Source organism: Euleptes europaea, chromosome 1 (genome assembly GCF_029931775.1).
Source record: "Euleptes europaea isolate rEulEur1 chromosome 1, rEulEur1.hap1, whole genome shotgun sequence".
Lineage (NCBI taxonomy): Eukaryota > Metazoa > Chordata > Lepidosauria > Squamata > Sphaerodactylidae > Euleptes > Euleptes europaea.
Window position 1 is genome coordinate 72,414,908 of NC_079312.1, and position 16,070 is coordinate 72,430,977.

The window sequence follows — 16,070 nt, forward strand, 5'->3', positions numbered from 1 at the left end:
TCCGTCAAGTCCTGGTTAAGAAGCTGGAGTACCTGTAAGGTTGCTTAAATGGAAGACCTAAGCCACAGAGTGTGTGGAGTTTGCTCTCCCGGCTGGGTGTTGGTAAAAAGTGTTATCCCTGTTGTTGTGCAAAGTGCTCTGTCTGTGCTTTTTCCACTACCATAGTACTGTGCTACTCGCTCTAAGTCCGCACAGCAGGTAGCTGTCAGATAGCATCCCGTGATGCGCTCCCTACCTTTTAAAGGACGGAGGAGCTCCCATTTGTTGCTGGGGAGTGGTCTTGGCCTGCGCCAGGGAGCCTCCCCATTGATCACTCCCTTAGTCGGCATCCTAAGCATTTTTCAACCATATGGATGGGGCTACACTAGTGGGGGGACACTTTAAAAAACCTTATCATGGCAGCCTATGGGCTGCACTGCCATTTTTAGCAGTATAACTTTGAGCCTGAAAAGAGGGGGCATTCCCAGGTCCAAAGGGCACAGGGAGCAGACTAACTGTGTCTCCGCCCCCTGAACCTCCTCCTTTTACGCTGGTGCAGAGCTCTAGTTCAGCAGCTCTACAGATATGCCAGCATGCAAAAGCGGCACAGCTATGCCAGAGCACAGAAGCAGCACAGCTGAGCTGATTTACCTCACCCCACAGAGATACTGCAAGAATAAACTCAACAATTACTTTATAATACTCCCACCCTAAGACAAATCTGACCTTGATTCTTTTTTTGTCACAATTTTGCTGGGTTTTGATGCAGCAGTTGATTCAATCATGTAACATAAATGATTTTGTAAACTAATTGTTTAGTATAGCATAATAATTTTACATAACTTGTCCAGACTCCCCATGCTTCCAATTTTCCAATTATATTTAATTGCAATATAATTTCCTTTGAGCTGGAAGCCTCCTTATATGAATCGCCCCCTCTTCCCTTTCAATCTTGGCTGGTATCAGATTTCTGGCTTCTATTTAATTAGTTTACTGCCCTGGGCTCTAAAGCTTCATAAAGCCTAGTTTTGCAGAGCTCCTTCTTTTTAAAATTTCATTTACTTCAGTTATAGCACTCCTTTCTTAATGAGACTCAAACTGGATCAAACACTATAAGACATCCAATAAAACAAAGCAGTAGGCCTAGGATTACAGAACTGGAAAACAATGCACAAAAACATGTCTAAGGTATGACATACCATAATGCAGAAAGTGGTTCAAGACCTTCTGTTCATCTCAAATTTCTATGGAAAAAGAGCTCCCCTGAAGGATAATTTCAGTGTTATTACTTATTTCCCACTCAGAACATGCCTTCCATGATTCAAATTCATGGAGAATTATTGTCACCCACTACTAATATGTGCCTATCTTGTGTAAACATACATAGTATAGTGTAATTATACCCATGACCTTGAAGTCCTTCAGTTCAATCTCACCCTTCCTATGAATTTGCTGGGATGATCACTTGATATATATAATATGGGGATAGGAACACTAACCTTCCTTAAACGGCAGTTATAAAGACAATGGCCCAAAGTACCGTGTTTCCCCGAAAATAAGAAAATGTCTTATATTTATTTTTCCACAACAAGTCACACTATGCCTTATTTTCGGGGGATGTCTTATTTTTTATTACCATAAGTACAGTATGTGTCCCGAGTCCGCGACCTGGGGCGGACCCTCGGGACTGAGCCTTGCCCCCACCGCCACACCGGGGGACCCTCCAGGAGAACCCCAATGCCTGGGGAGGCAACCCCACTTACCAGGCCGGGGGGAAGAGGAGGCGAGGGCGACCGAGCCCGCCGGATGCAGAGCCGGAGAGGGAAACGGGGGGAGGCCAAGCGTCAACCTTGCACCTCGGGGAGGCAACCCCACTTACCAGGCCGGGGGGAAGAGGAGGCGAGGGCAGCCGAGCACACCGGCGGCGCGGGTGGATGCAGAGCCGGAGGGGGAAACGGGGGGAGGCCGAGCGCCGACCTTGCACCTCGGGGGGAAGTGGGCCGGCCCGAGGCAGATGGCCCGGGTCCTGGGGGTGGGGGGACAACCCGGGGGACCCAACAGAGGCCAAAGCTCGGCCCCGCATTCCAGCAGGGGAGCGGGAGTCCACCACGAGTGGCGGCAGATCACGGGGGGAGCCGTTGGTGGGAGAGGGGAGTGGAGAGAAGACGGGGAACGTGAGTGATCGCCCCCTGGGAGGTCGGGGCCCGAGCACGGGAACAGGGGAAGACTGAGCCCAATGGCCCACGGAGGGCGAGGCTCAGGGGAGTTTAGTCTCTCTCTAGCCATGCCTATCACTATGTCTTATTTTCGGGGTATGGCTTATATTGTGCAAATGCTTGGAAATCCTGCTACGGCTTATTTTATGGGTATGTCTTATTTTGGGGGAACACGGTATGTAGGTGAAACACTGAGTATCTCTGAAAAGTGCTAGAGACAGAATAAGCATTAGGATAAAAAGGGTTGCATGTATTAGCATATGCATGTGTTGTGTGAGCATTACCTCCTTGGCATCCATATTGGTTTGATCCAGCCGAAGAGAGTATAGCGTGTCTTTTCCTCCAATGAACAGGCGGTCACGGTATTCATCAAGGTATAAAGATCGAAAGTCTAAAATTCCCCGGTGGCCAAGGAACAGGACCGAGCGGTTAGTGGCCAAAAGATCTAAAAGGAAGAAAGAAATCAAATGGCAATAGAAACCTGCTGGTGACATCAAAGCAACTGTAAGTACATGTCTTCATAGTAAACCAACATGTACCTGTTCACTCTGGGATGTCACAGCCCAACAGAAGTAGTTCACAACTGAAATCACACATGCATTGTAAACAGCAAGAAGTTTGGAAAGCAAAGCAACTTTCCTGCATGTTCATCAATCAATTTCAAATGCAATCACCCTTGCATTTACTATTTTTCCTATTTTTCATAGCTGCACTGCACACTAACCGTGCGAGAAGGGATGAAAAACGTTTTAAGTGGCATGTGTGAATTCAGTCAAACTCCCACAGAAAAATGGCAATTAGGACTGACAAAAAGGTCCAACTATTTTTCAGAGGGGTTTCATTGTGATTAACCTTTGCTGGATTTTGCCCACTATAAATTTATAATCTATATTTCAGCTGTTACAGGATTTGGGGCCATGACTGCATAACTACTGCAATTAGAAATACTTGAAAAGATACTGTGCGCCATGCACACTGTGTGTGACAAGCTGGACCTTTGAGGCAAGGGTCTTGCTTTCTTTCTGCTCAGAATCCAGCCAAGCAAATACAAATTACTAGGAATACATAGCTTCTGTCACAGACTACCATATGTGAACAGGATTTTGATATGAAAACATGTCCCATTAGGCTTCATAAGGATAGAAATGTGTTAAAACATGTTAAAAAGATGTTATGTCACTTCATAGACTGGAACACCTTTGACTGTATAAGCTCAAGGCTTACTTGCTATGCTGTAGAAGCAAACTCAGATTCTGCTGCTATAGTCATTTACTACAGCTGTCACAGATAAAGGTCACAGCTGCAGGTATGCTTATCTGATTAAGCAAAACATACTGCTTGACAAGGAATGATAGACACTGTCATATCTACTAACTACTGCAGATGGCAGTCAAGTGCATAGTACTGCTTATAAGGCCTATTGATGAACTACTGGCTAAGTTACTGTTTATTTATAGAATGCTTTAGCTAAGGGATTCTAGAACCAAAGTTGACTGGACCTATTCCAGCACATCTACAAGATAAAGGCTCTGAAAAGGTATAAATAGAGACCTTTCTCTGACTACAGGTTAGAGAGGTTCCTGATGGTCTAAACGTAGTGACCTATGGACTTCCTCCATCTACCAAAGATGTAAAACCTTGGCAGCCTAATTCTTGCGTGAATTAGGAACCTGATTCTTGAGTGAATTAGGAACAATCACTTATACTTGTCTCTATTTCTGGAGAACTCTCACAGAGAGAGATATTATACCACACAGTTTGTCTCTCTGAGACTGATTGTCGGGAATAACTGTCTATACAATGCTTCATCCTGAATATGTGATGAAGACCCTTAATCTAAGGATTATAAGGGTATGGATCTTATCATACTTGAGTATGGTGTCACTGAGAACTTATAGAAGCCATTGGCCAAATATAAGTCCTCGTAAGATCTATCTTATGTATAGACTTCCTAGTTCTGACAGACAAGATGTAAATACAGCTTCTCTAAGAAGCCCACTACCAGAGCGTATTCCAGGGGTTTCTCTACACAAGGAGGAAGCACTGAATATACTCTGCAGTCAGTTCTAAGACTGAGGTCTCACACAGAACTGTCTGACATACACATGCATACATAAACATGCATTGCAGTCAACAATGGCTAACACATAGAATTACTCCAATTGGAATACATATAATTGGAATACATGGATGGAGATCCATGGAGCCTTAAGCTCTTAAACTGAACTATACTCAGTACTTTCTAAAGATTGACACTGTCAGAGAGATTGCCAAATAGAGTTTATACTCTACACATAATGTTAAGTTTTACACATAGCTTCAAATACTGATTAATTACAGTATAGCTAAACCATCAAGGTGGCTCTTAGCTATACAGCAATGCTTACAGCAAAGCATACTCAAAGATGGCTTTCACACAGCCTTTTCTAATCTGAACATGGGCTTCAGACCCATAAACCTCAAACATATAGAGACTCTATGGTCTCATGCCTTCAGTCACAAACAGACTGCTGGAAGAGCTATAGTATCAGCTCTAACATGAAAGTATGGAACCAAAGAGATCTCTCCTACCTTTACAACTACTAAAGGCATTGAAATAACAGAGTAATACTTAGAGAATACCTGAAGGAAATCTAACTATTCTAAGTGAACTTATAGAATCCTTACAGAAACTCTGCAATGACATGACTGGGTAAAGTATGTCTTATATTTAAATAATTTGAATTAGAATACTTATTCAATGCACTAACCATTATTTTACAAGATTTCTGTAAACTGTATTATTTCCTGAATGAAATATATACTTGGAAAACTCTTATATAGAGTCATAGAGATTGTTGATATTGCTAATATTGCTTGCATACATAAGATAGTATTTTGTTCCTGTTGAACTAACTAATATAGTTTTTATTCTGTAACCATTTACATGCATATACTTTATGTGAAATAAATAGTATTTTTATTCATATATTCTTTTCATATTTTTACTGGAACATTTCAAGAGAAAGTCTATCTCGCAAGAGGAGGAAAGTGTTGAACCCTGCTTAGTGGGTAGCAGGCTGAATAAGATAAAATATCCCTTTTCAGGAAGGGGTCAATTCTAAGAGCTTAGTTACCTTAACGGCACGGACCGCGACACTTCATCAGTGATCGCAGTCTGTGGATCATGAACCCCATTAATGGACACTAGTTACAGAGCAAACATTGCTAGGAATGTGTGTGTGTGTGTGTCTGTTTCAATCCGTTCTCATAAAATCACATAATTGGACCATACCAAAAAACCCATCCAGAGTAGCCCTCTACTAAACAACTGAACCAAATCTTTTCACCACAGATCAGCCTGTGCCACAAATCATTCAACACAGGAATGTTCAACCTCAAAATACATTTTACATTAATCAAATATAAAACTCATGACCTTCCAATGGGGGTAGGGACAAATAAGCAGGCTGCTCCCATTGCTTCATAGCCATCATCTCCTCCTACCCATTACATGTTCATAAGAAGTTATTGTTGGTCCCCAGATATGGGTGAAAGACACATAATGCAGTGACCCTGCTGAAGCTAAATGGGCAAGGTACTCAGTATCTGATGGGAGACATCCTTGGAACACTATTTATGCCTCCTTGACTTCTATGATGGAAAGAAGACCAGTTATACAAATAAATAGATACTGCCACTGCACTGGGGCAAGAGCAAGAAGTATAACGCTAATGAGAAGTCTGGATTTTTTAACATAGCTGGATAAATACTGCAGTCTTATTAACTCCATGAAGTTATCAAACTCTAATTCAGTGGCGAATAGATGAACGGGGCACAGGGTAGAGGTTTCTGATATACATCTAGGTCAGGCTGTTCTACAGTAAAATCGTTTATTTTCTTGATTAAATAAGTAGGGGGGGGTGTCAAAGAAACTGGATGAAGCTAGGGTTGCCAACAGCCTGGGGGGGGGGGGGGAAGCATCCTGTCTCTTTAATAGAGGCTTAGTGGGAATGCTATTTAGTGGGTGATGATATTTACCTCCATGCCATAAAAAGCTTCATTTGCACACATTAAGCCTCTATTAAAGGTAAAGAACATTTTCCCACAGGCTTCTGGGCAATCCTAGATAAAGCAGAAAACAGACCTGGACATCAGCTCAAATTTCCATCTTACTCGGAATAATAACAAAGCAATTTGGCTTTGGTATGAGTCCAGCACTGGTTTGGATTGGCTATTGGCTATAATCCATTGGGAATTAATCTCACCAGCCTGCAAGGCTTATCTTTTTATGCCCAGACAGGAGACCCAGGTCACCAAGCAGTTTCTGCAGCTCGGAACACTCAGCACTCTATCTGAATGACTTGAAGAAGCCGTCATTATCCAGGAGTGAAGACAGGAGGGCTATTTATTGCTGATAAAAAGGGTAAAGATAAGTGCTCTATTTAGAAGTCCATCAGTGTGACAGGGATTATCTCCATTCTATCCTTAGACTGTCAGGGACAGGGACTTATCAGAGGCTGCTGAAAGCTGGGGTGTGTGAAGCATTGTTAGAAGGATATAAGAACTATGGTGTAATAAGTAAAGGGAAACAGGCAGCATTGGGGCCTTGTGGGGAAAAGAAATGTACACATGAACTGCCTAACTGAACCCAAACAAGTTTTTACTACTCCGTTTCTGCTATTCCTATGTGCTAGAATTTCTTGCATATAAATGTCAAAATGTGGACAATGTGTTTTAGGGAAATGCAAGTACCTAAAATTGTTAATATTAGCAGTTCAAGTGATTTACAGGATTGCTTCTCAAAATGCAGTGGGTTCAAGATCATGTCCAGGGACACATTCGCCCCAGACCCTACCTCACAGCTGGGCATTTGGTCAAAAAAGTGACACAAAATAAATGCAAGATTTGAACAAGGACACTTAACTAGGGAGACAGTCTTTCAAAAATTGTACTGCAAATTACAAAGACAAAATATACCCAGATGAGTCTCAGTGAAACAACATCACTACAGATACAGGTTTGACCCATTTTTTAATGTTTACAATATTTATATCCTACCATCCCTATGTGGACCAAAGGTGCTTACAAACATGTCCTCATGACCAGCAACACAATACAAAATGGAGACCACAAATCCAAAGGTTATATTTTATTTATCTAAATATTTTACCCTACCTTTCTTTACGGATTCGAGGCAGCTTACATTGCAACACCAAACTTGCAAGAAATTAATGAAAATACCATCTTATCCAAGAGTTACAAAATACTGTGAGCAGCCTTTGCTATATGCCAATTAAATCAATCTTTTATCAGCTTCCCAAGAAGGATGTCTGATATCAGTCTTGCAAGCCCTGTGAAAAACGGATATTGCCTTCTGCATCTCTCCAGATACACCATTCCAAAGCACTGGACTGAGAATGCTCTTGCCCAAACTGACACAGAACACATCAAAAGGGTATATTAGGGAAGCAGTTATGTGATTAATGGAGTGGTCACCCAGGAGAAATGATCCCTTAGATGCGAGCCCTGGGTTGCGAGGAATTTAAAAGGTAAGAATCAGTATTCTAAATTAGGAATGGATGCAAATATATAAGCAGTGCAGATGTTGAAACACAGATGCTGTATTTTCTGGAGGTCAACAACAGTCACTAATCTGGCTGTTGCATTTTATTGGAGCTTCCAGGTCATCATCATTAGAAGCCCTAAGTATGTGAGCGTGCTAAGTCCCATCAAGTTGCTTCCAACTTATGGTGACCCTATGAATTAACAACCTCCAAAATCTCTTATTGTTCACAGCCTTTCTTAGGTCTTGCAAACTGAAGGCCATATCTTCCTTGATTGATTCCTAAGTAGGGTGAATTATAATAGCCCAACAAATTGTGGTAGCATGGTTCAGTATAGTGACATTGGCAAAGTAAAATAGGCTATCTCCCAATGTGCAAGATGCAACAGAAAAACAGGGACTCCCAGTAACGATATCAACATCTTTTCTATCAGTGCTGGGTTCAGGAACACCCCGAAGCTCTTCCTGATCTTTTTTTTAAAAAGGTGGACCCCAACAATGGCAACTCAAACCCCAGCAACAACTCTGCCTTCCCTACCAGCATCACCTCCACTTTGTCTGGACTGAGTTTCAACTTGTTCATCTGGAGCCACCTGATCATATTCTCAAAATATTAACCTTACAGCTATTTCTGATCAGGGCCACATGGAGATGAGGTAAGGGTTTCATTTCTCGACCCTTATGCTACTTCAAATTTAAAATAGAGGTGCTGTCCAATGCAGCCTCATGGCATGGATCAGAGTAGCAAAGCAATAGTAGACCATGGTTTCGCCATCTTCTCAATCTTCAGTAATCTCTATAAGCAAGGCAATCAACAAATGTTCACTTCAATTTAGAGTATAAATAGAGATAAAGATGCAGTTTGGTAGGCAAGTGCCTCAGAAAACAAGGAACAGGGAAAATTCAAAAGCCTAAAGATCTCCCAACAGAAACATCTCCCAGAATAAGTGGTTTAACACCCTTAGGCCATCAGTGTGCACAGCTCTTTAAATAAAGCTACATCCCAGTTAAGGAAACAGCTTCTTCTACAATCTCACATAATAAGATTGCAGTATAAATTGACTACTAAGCTCTTTATCCACTGTCTGAGTAACTGAGGCCCTAGAGCTCTTGGCATGCTCAGCCACTGGAAATCCTCCTGGATTTGGGGAAAGGGAATAAGATCAGTCCTAACATTGCTGTATAATCAACTCCATCTGAAGTGCATTCTCTCTCCCACCCCTTTCACATACACATATCAAATCTTTGTCCCCTTATCTACAAAACACAAGCATGTGGATGCTATTCTTTAGTGTTAATACTGGATCAATATTATGATTCCTACTTTTATACAGGCTGAATTTTGGGTTATTTTCTTCAGTGAGGTACACTGCAACATTTTCAGACAAAATTATCAGTAACTAACTTTATTGAAAGGCTTGCTCTATTAATGCCTCACTAGTCAATTCCATGGAAAGAACTTCATGGAATTCTGCCAAGTTGGACTAAGTGATATGGATAGATGTGCAAGAGTCCTAATTAAGATTGCCAGGTCCCCCCTTTCAATCAGCGGGAGGTTTTAGGGGGCGGGGCTAGGGCGATTGCATGCATGTGTGCGTGCACACACGCCGCTCTGCAGGAGCCAGGTGGATTGGTGGGCAACTGCCTGCCAAAACCACCCACCTGGCAACCCTAGTCCTAATGATAATGGGTGGAAAAAAATGGTGGGATCTCCCACCAAGCTCCTTGAAAAGCCAGCTCTGCAAGGTGCAATATATTCTAGGAAATCCCACCGCAATGTCCCCCCCCCCCCCAAATCTCCACCAGGATTCTCTACACTCTTTGGGCTTAAGAAACTATCCTCCTTTTCTCTTTTAACTGACTTTTAAGTTTCTCTACATTCCACACCTGGGGCATATTCAGTCATTCTCAATCCATTTTGGATCCCCCTCCCTTTCGGTTAATTTAAAGTCCTTTTTTGGGCATATCTGGGCAACCCTCAATGAAGAAACCCCCTACCTTTTGTGTGTGCTGCTTTCATGGTCTTAATCCACTTTACCATTAAAATAAACTCTATGGGTTCTTGTAGGTTATCCAGGCTGTGTGACTGTGGTCTTGGTATTTTCTTTCCTGGCGTTTCGCCAGCAGCTGTGGCAGGCATCTTCAGAGGAGTAACACTGAAGGACAGTGTCTCTCAGTGTCAAGTGTGTAGGAAGAGTAATATATAGTCAGAAGGGGGTTGGGTTTGACCTGAGTCATTGTCCTGCAAAGTATTAAAGGCAATGTGCTAATCATTGTCCTGTAAGTATCAAGATAATGTGCTAATGAGGGTGTGGTATGTTAATGTGGAACTATTGTATCCTGAAGTGATCTGTTAACATGTGGAATCCAAAGCTAATAGCCATGTGGATTAGCTTTGGATTCCACATGTTAACAGGTCACTTCAAGATACGATGGTTCCACATTAACATACCACACCCTCATTAGCTACTCTTCAAAATGAATTTTTAAAGAACTAATTAAAATATCACAAAATGACAAGCTTTTGATAATAATTTGTATTAATTTGGATGATTCTGCTGTGGAATCTTATGGAAATTATGGTATTTAGAAAATATGTTTCATTTTATTGATTGGTACAAATTTGACTGAATTAGTTATGGATCTGCTTATCCTTTTCTTTAACAACTCCAGTCAGACATTTTAAGCACCATGTTATTGAAACTAGTGTTACACAAACTAGTGTGTGGATCACCAGCATCCTCACTATACTAATATGCCTTCAGATTTTTGCTGTTGTCACAAAATGTTTACCAGTGACCAAGAACCACTGAGCACTTTGGGGGGCACTTGGGATTGTATGACTGTAGACAGCCCCTTCTTCCTGCTTGCAGTCGCTTCTGATAGTCAGAAAACAGAGTTGCACTTACCTGTAACTGCTGTTCATTGACGTCTTTGGTGCAGACACACGTTTTTTCCTACCAATCCTTCAAAAGGTGGCATGCAACAAACAGGGCTCAGTCTTAACATAAAGAAATTGGCTGACAGCCATCAGGCACAAGGGTCTCGTTGAATGTACACCTGAGATCTGAATATTGTATGCATCCATAATAACAGCGGTGGTCTGGAGTGGTGGAGTCTGATCTGGAGAATGGGGTTTGATTCCCCACTTTTCCACATGAGTGGCGGAGGCTAATCTGGTAAACTGGATTTGTTTCCCCAATCCTACACACGAAGCCAGCTGGGTGACCTTGGGCAAGTCACACACTCTCAGCCTCACCTACCTCACAGGGGAAGGGAAGGTGATTGGAAGCCGGTTTGATTCTCCCTTAAGTGCCAGAGAAAGTTGGCAACTTGGCATATAAAAACCAACTCTTCTTCTAATAAAAGGATATGTCTGTCCATGTCAGGAATAACTCATCAGAAAATAAAGCGAGGCATGTCAAAATTGCCCAGCACTTTCAGGAGGCTTGCAAGAGTTGCAGTGCCAAACATGAAGGAAATTGAAGCCTCCCAGTTCATGTTATGTCGACAAACCCCCACCTTAGGGTTGTCAGCTCTGGGTTGGGAAATACCTGGATATTTTGGGAGTGGATCCTCAGGAGGGGAGGGACTTCAATGGCATAGAGTCCACCTTCCAAAGTGGCCATTTTCTCCTAGTGAAGTGATCTCAATTGCCTGGAGATTTGTTGTAATCCCAGGAAATCTCCAGTCACCACCTGGAGGTTGGCAACCTTACCCCACCTCCATGCTATTTGGTATGGATGCTAAGGTTCTTTGTGGCAAGCATAACATATCAAAAAATGAAGCTAGGAGTCTCAAAATTCGCCACCAGCTTCAGGATGATGATAGGACCTGCAGTGCCAAGAATGAAGGGAATTGGATCATCTTGGCACAGATTAGCTCCTGAATATCCTTATGCTATTTGAAATTTGTTTATATTTACTTATGTTATTTATAGTCCATCTTTCTCAGTGAGACTCAAGGCTGATTACACAGTGTAAGTCAATACAGTCAACAGAGTTTTTGTGGTTAGAGTGTCTGACTAGGATCTAAGAGACCCAGGTTCAAATCACCAATCTGCTATGGAAGCTTGCTTGGGCCAGTCGCACCCTCTCAGCCTAACAAACTTCATGGGGTTGTTGTTGTGAGGATAAAATGGAGGAAAGGAAAATTATGTGAGCTGCTTTGGGCTCTATAAGGGAGAAAGGCGGGGTATGCCTTTAAAAAGCTAACGCTGACTACAGTTCACACACCAAAAAAACACAATAATACTTCTTGCTGTTGCTTCGAGTATCGCTGCAACTCTTTTGGCAGGAGGCAGAACTGCTTATTTAGTATACAAACTACTATTAAATATTGCAAGTGTAGGGAGCTACAGGGATGGTGAGCATATACATACCTATATAAATAAAGTTGCGATGTCTTCAGGGCTGTCTTTATGACCCAGTTTTTAGTTTGGGAGGGCATTTGATAATTTGGCATACTTAGTGGGCAATATGCAAAGATTAAAGGATTAAAGATTAAGAATCACTAGAGCAGACACATCTTTAGTGGTAAGAGGACAGCTGAGGGGGGGAATGAAGGTGAAGAAAGTTTCATGGCTTCACATAAACTGTGACCCCCTGCCAGGTGGAGGTGATTTGTGTCAGTCCTGCAACACATTAGTTCCACGGCATAACAATAATAAAGCATGTGACTTGAGAATATAAATCCCCCAAGGGATTGTCTATCTGATACATGTGAAAACAGAGCTGAGTCTCTACACAGTGCAATCCTATAGTCTGGCTGTTTCAGGAATAAGTTCACACTTAGACTTGCTCTTAGAAAATAAATAGACGTTCTTTATTGCAAGAGGACTCCATACTACATAGGAAAGGCAGAGTAAAGGCTTCTAGCTAGCTATCTAAACTAGGATGGGGAGAGATTGTAGAAAGCATGTCCATCCCTCATGGTGGACAGAGGAGGTGAGAGAGAGAGGAGGGCATTGGAAGGACAGAATCCCTGAGAATAGCATTTTGGGTTACAAAGGAACAGCAGCAGGAGTGGACAAAGGAAACGTCAGAGAGCACCCTATCTACCCTATACTAACTATTGCCCTCCACTGAGACTCCAAAATTTGTGTTAGCATTAAGTGACATTGTACAGTCCATTCCTTCCAACAACGTGTGCAGGAGTCTGTCTTTCACCCGTAGGGTTGCCAACCTCGTCTAAGTACTAGCTGGAGATCTCCCGCTATTACGACGGATCTCCAGCCAGTAGGGATCTGTTCACCTGGAGAAAATGGTCGCTTTGGCAATTCATCTCTATGGCATTGAAGTCCCTCCTCTCCCCAAATTCCACCGTCCTCAGGCTCCATCCCACAAACCTCCCGCCAGTGGCAAAGAAGGACCTGGCAACCCTATTCACCCATAACAACAGCACATTCTAGGGTTGCCAGGTCCCTCTTCACCACCAGCCGGAGGGACCTGGCAACAGTTGCAGCATTGTAAATAAGAGCTGAGCATGTTTCTCACATTCACCTCTTTATGAGTTAATTTCTTTCCATCATCACCAGTTAACTTTATTCTGTGCCCTTCCTTAACTGGTCTTCAACTATGCTCCAGGAATTTCAGCACAGAAACAGCTCAGAATAGCCCAGTGTAAAGGCAGATCTAGAGGCTGACAGACTTTGAATTTGTTCATGCTATGAAGTATTAATGTTTTTAAACAAGACTATCCTGTTATTCAAAGGCTGCTTTGGTACCACATTCCTGAAAACCAGGAATAAACTTCTGAGTGTTTGCCATAAGGGGAGTGACAAGAAAGATAAAAGTGGCAATGATTTAAGGAGATTTTAAACGTGCTTTAGAAGGGATGCATGATCAAGAAGCATGGCTAAGAAAGGATTTGAACCCAGGTCTTCCTGGACCATGTTCATTACCTTGGCACAGATGATGATAAAAACTATAGAGTGATTTAGAACTCTTACTTGTCTTTGAAGGCTAAAAGTAAACCTGATTTTACTTCATTCCCACATGCTGCCTGTACGTCCAAGCAATTGAAGTTTCGAAGATTGCACATTCGGAATCCATTGTGGCCATACTGTCCAAAAGCTTTCACCCTTACATTACTTGTCTGAAGATGAGGTGGACCATTTATCATTAATCTTTATGGGCTAGTTACAGTTGAATTTTACAAAGCCTGAAGGATATACACCAGGAAAATTCCATTTTGCATGGGGAGGACGGAACTCTTCTAATCATGCCAGACATTAGATCCTTCTCTGCCTTGCCGCAGCTGTAAACAATAAAACAAACACCTTTGGCGTTTTGCCCTGGCTATAATCCTCCTAATTACGTGAAGGTATGCAGGTAGTATGATGATAATCATCAAGCAACCATCATTCAAGGAGCTGAAACCATCTGTGGAACTCATGCTCCCAGTGGAATTTTCAACTGGGCCAAAGAAATATCTTTCTATGGAATCACTCGGATACAGCCCTACTGTACTATTCTCCACGGACACCACCGCAGAATCTCCAATTGCTACAGCTGCTTCTATTTCTCAGTTTGGCTTCTTTTCTGCATGGATTGTATCTTTGTGGAATGGGGCTGCTCAAATTGGGGCAGAAAGCAAGGATGGGTCATCCTGCTCTGCTATATTCCTCAACCCACTGGAATTTTTTTTCCACTAACATGCCTCTATGCGGGCCTCTTTTCCTCCCACTGGGCAGTCTCCTTGTAGCAAACAGGCCTTCTTCACCACACATCTGGAATGGGTTTGATAGACTACACATTCTAATTCCAATAAAAGGAAAGATATTTCATGCTTTGCTGCCAAGCCTCGTAAGAAGTCCTGCTTTACTCCTCTTCATGGCTGTCAACAGCAAATTGGGATATAACAGGGAAGCAAGTTATTAAAACAGTAAAGGCATATGGGTCACAGCTCTTTGCAAACCTGGCTGTCACACTGCAGAAGAGTCATAAATACTTGCCAATATCAAAAACCACAACACACTCGTGTGGATTAAGTCTTGCTGTGTCACATGCCGCAAAACCCCACACATTATAGTGAGAGCTCTCTGCTACCTGTGGCTTATGCCAATTTACACATTACCTGCTTCAAGAGAAAATCACCTGAAATCAATATAAGCCAGTGATAGCACTCTCTTCCTCCCCTTGTGGAAAGCACAGCTAAAGAGGATAGAGCCAAAGCAGGTAACACAAGTCTTAGAAGGGAGAGTGTTCTTTTGTTCACTTAATGGAGCGACACAAAAAATTGTCAGAGACGGAGGCATATGACTGGATGAATGTAGAGAAGTAGTGTTGCTTGGTTATCACTCTAACCACTTGCTTGTACCTCCAAGGGAGGGTGGTGTTACCAAGGATGGTTTGTACATATGTATATTAGATATGAATAAGACTTTAAACTGACCTCAGTCACACAAAATAGTCAAACAAGGGAGAGAAACCTCTCCTCTGCTGTCTCTCCCTTTCCGTACTACCAGGATCTTCTGACTTAGATTTTAACAGCCAGCTAGAGTTAGTTAGTGCCCAGACCTGGACTTGACTTCCAGATCCTTTGACAAAGTGAAGAGGCTCCAGTGCAAGGTTGAAATGAAGACAGAGATTTGGCAGAAAACAATCAGAGAAAGTTTACTAAGAGGAACTAAATCACAAAGAAAACAGTCAGATTAATATTTGAGTATATATAGCAACAAAGTACTAACAGCTACAAATAGATATACCCCAATCAGTCCCAGCATCCACGTAATGTTAATCCATACTGCGCAGACTATATCATAAAGAACAGAGGGTTGAAGAGTGGAAGAAGAGAAAAGGGCCAGTTAAAGAGAGCAGAGAGGAACTCTGTTATCAGTGTGGGTATTTCATCAGGGATGGCTTATTAGCATGCAAGGCATCTGATGATCCAAGTGGACCTCTTACCTTCACCAGTTCTGGGGTGGGGAGGTCCACTGGATAACTGTAACTTACTCTATGTAGGACTGCCCTCGAGACTGATCTGGAAACTGCAGCTGCAGCGAGGCTCCTTATGGGAACCTAGGGTTGCCGGGTTCCTCTTCACCACCGACAGGAGATTTTTGAGGCGGAGCCTGAAGAGGGCAGGGTTTGGGAAGGGGAGGGACTTCAATGCCATTCAATCCAATTGTCAAAGTGGTCATTTTCTCCAGGTGAACTGATCTCTATCAGCTGGGGATCAGCTGTAACAGCAAGAGGTCTCCAGCTAGTACCTGGAGGTTAATTAAAGATACAGCACGAGGGCTCAAAGACAAAGCAGCTATTCAATATATGTTTACTAATAACCTACTCAGAAAACAATTGCTGACATATACATACAAAATTCACAGA

The 16,070-nt window shown here is 42.5% G+C and overlaps 1 protein-coding gene across 1 annotated transcript in view; it reads right to left on the reverse strand.

Annotated features, from left to right (window-relative positions):
• Positions 1 to 16,070, reverse strand: part of SEMA3G (semaphorin 3G) — a 99,803-nt gene that overhangs the window by 61,437 nt on the left and 22,296 nt on the right. Inside the window, exon 2 of the mRNA XM_056847240.1 lies at positions 2,480 to 2,640. Within this exon, the coding sequence (XP_056703218.1) occupies positions 2,480 to 2,640 (161 nt within the window). The remainder of the gene's footprint in view (positions 1 to 2,479; positions 2,641 to 16,070) is intronic.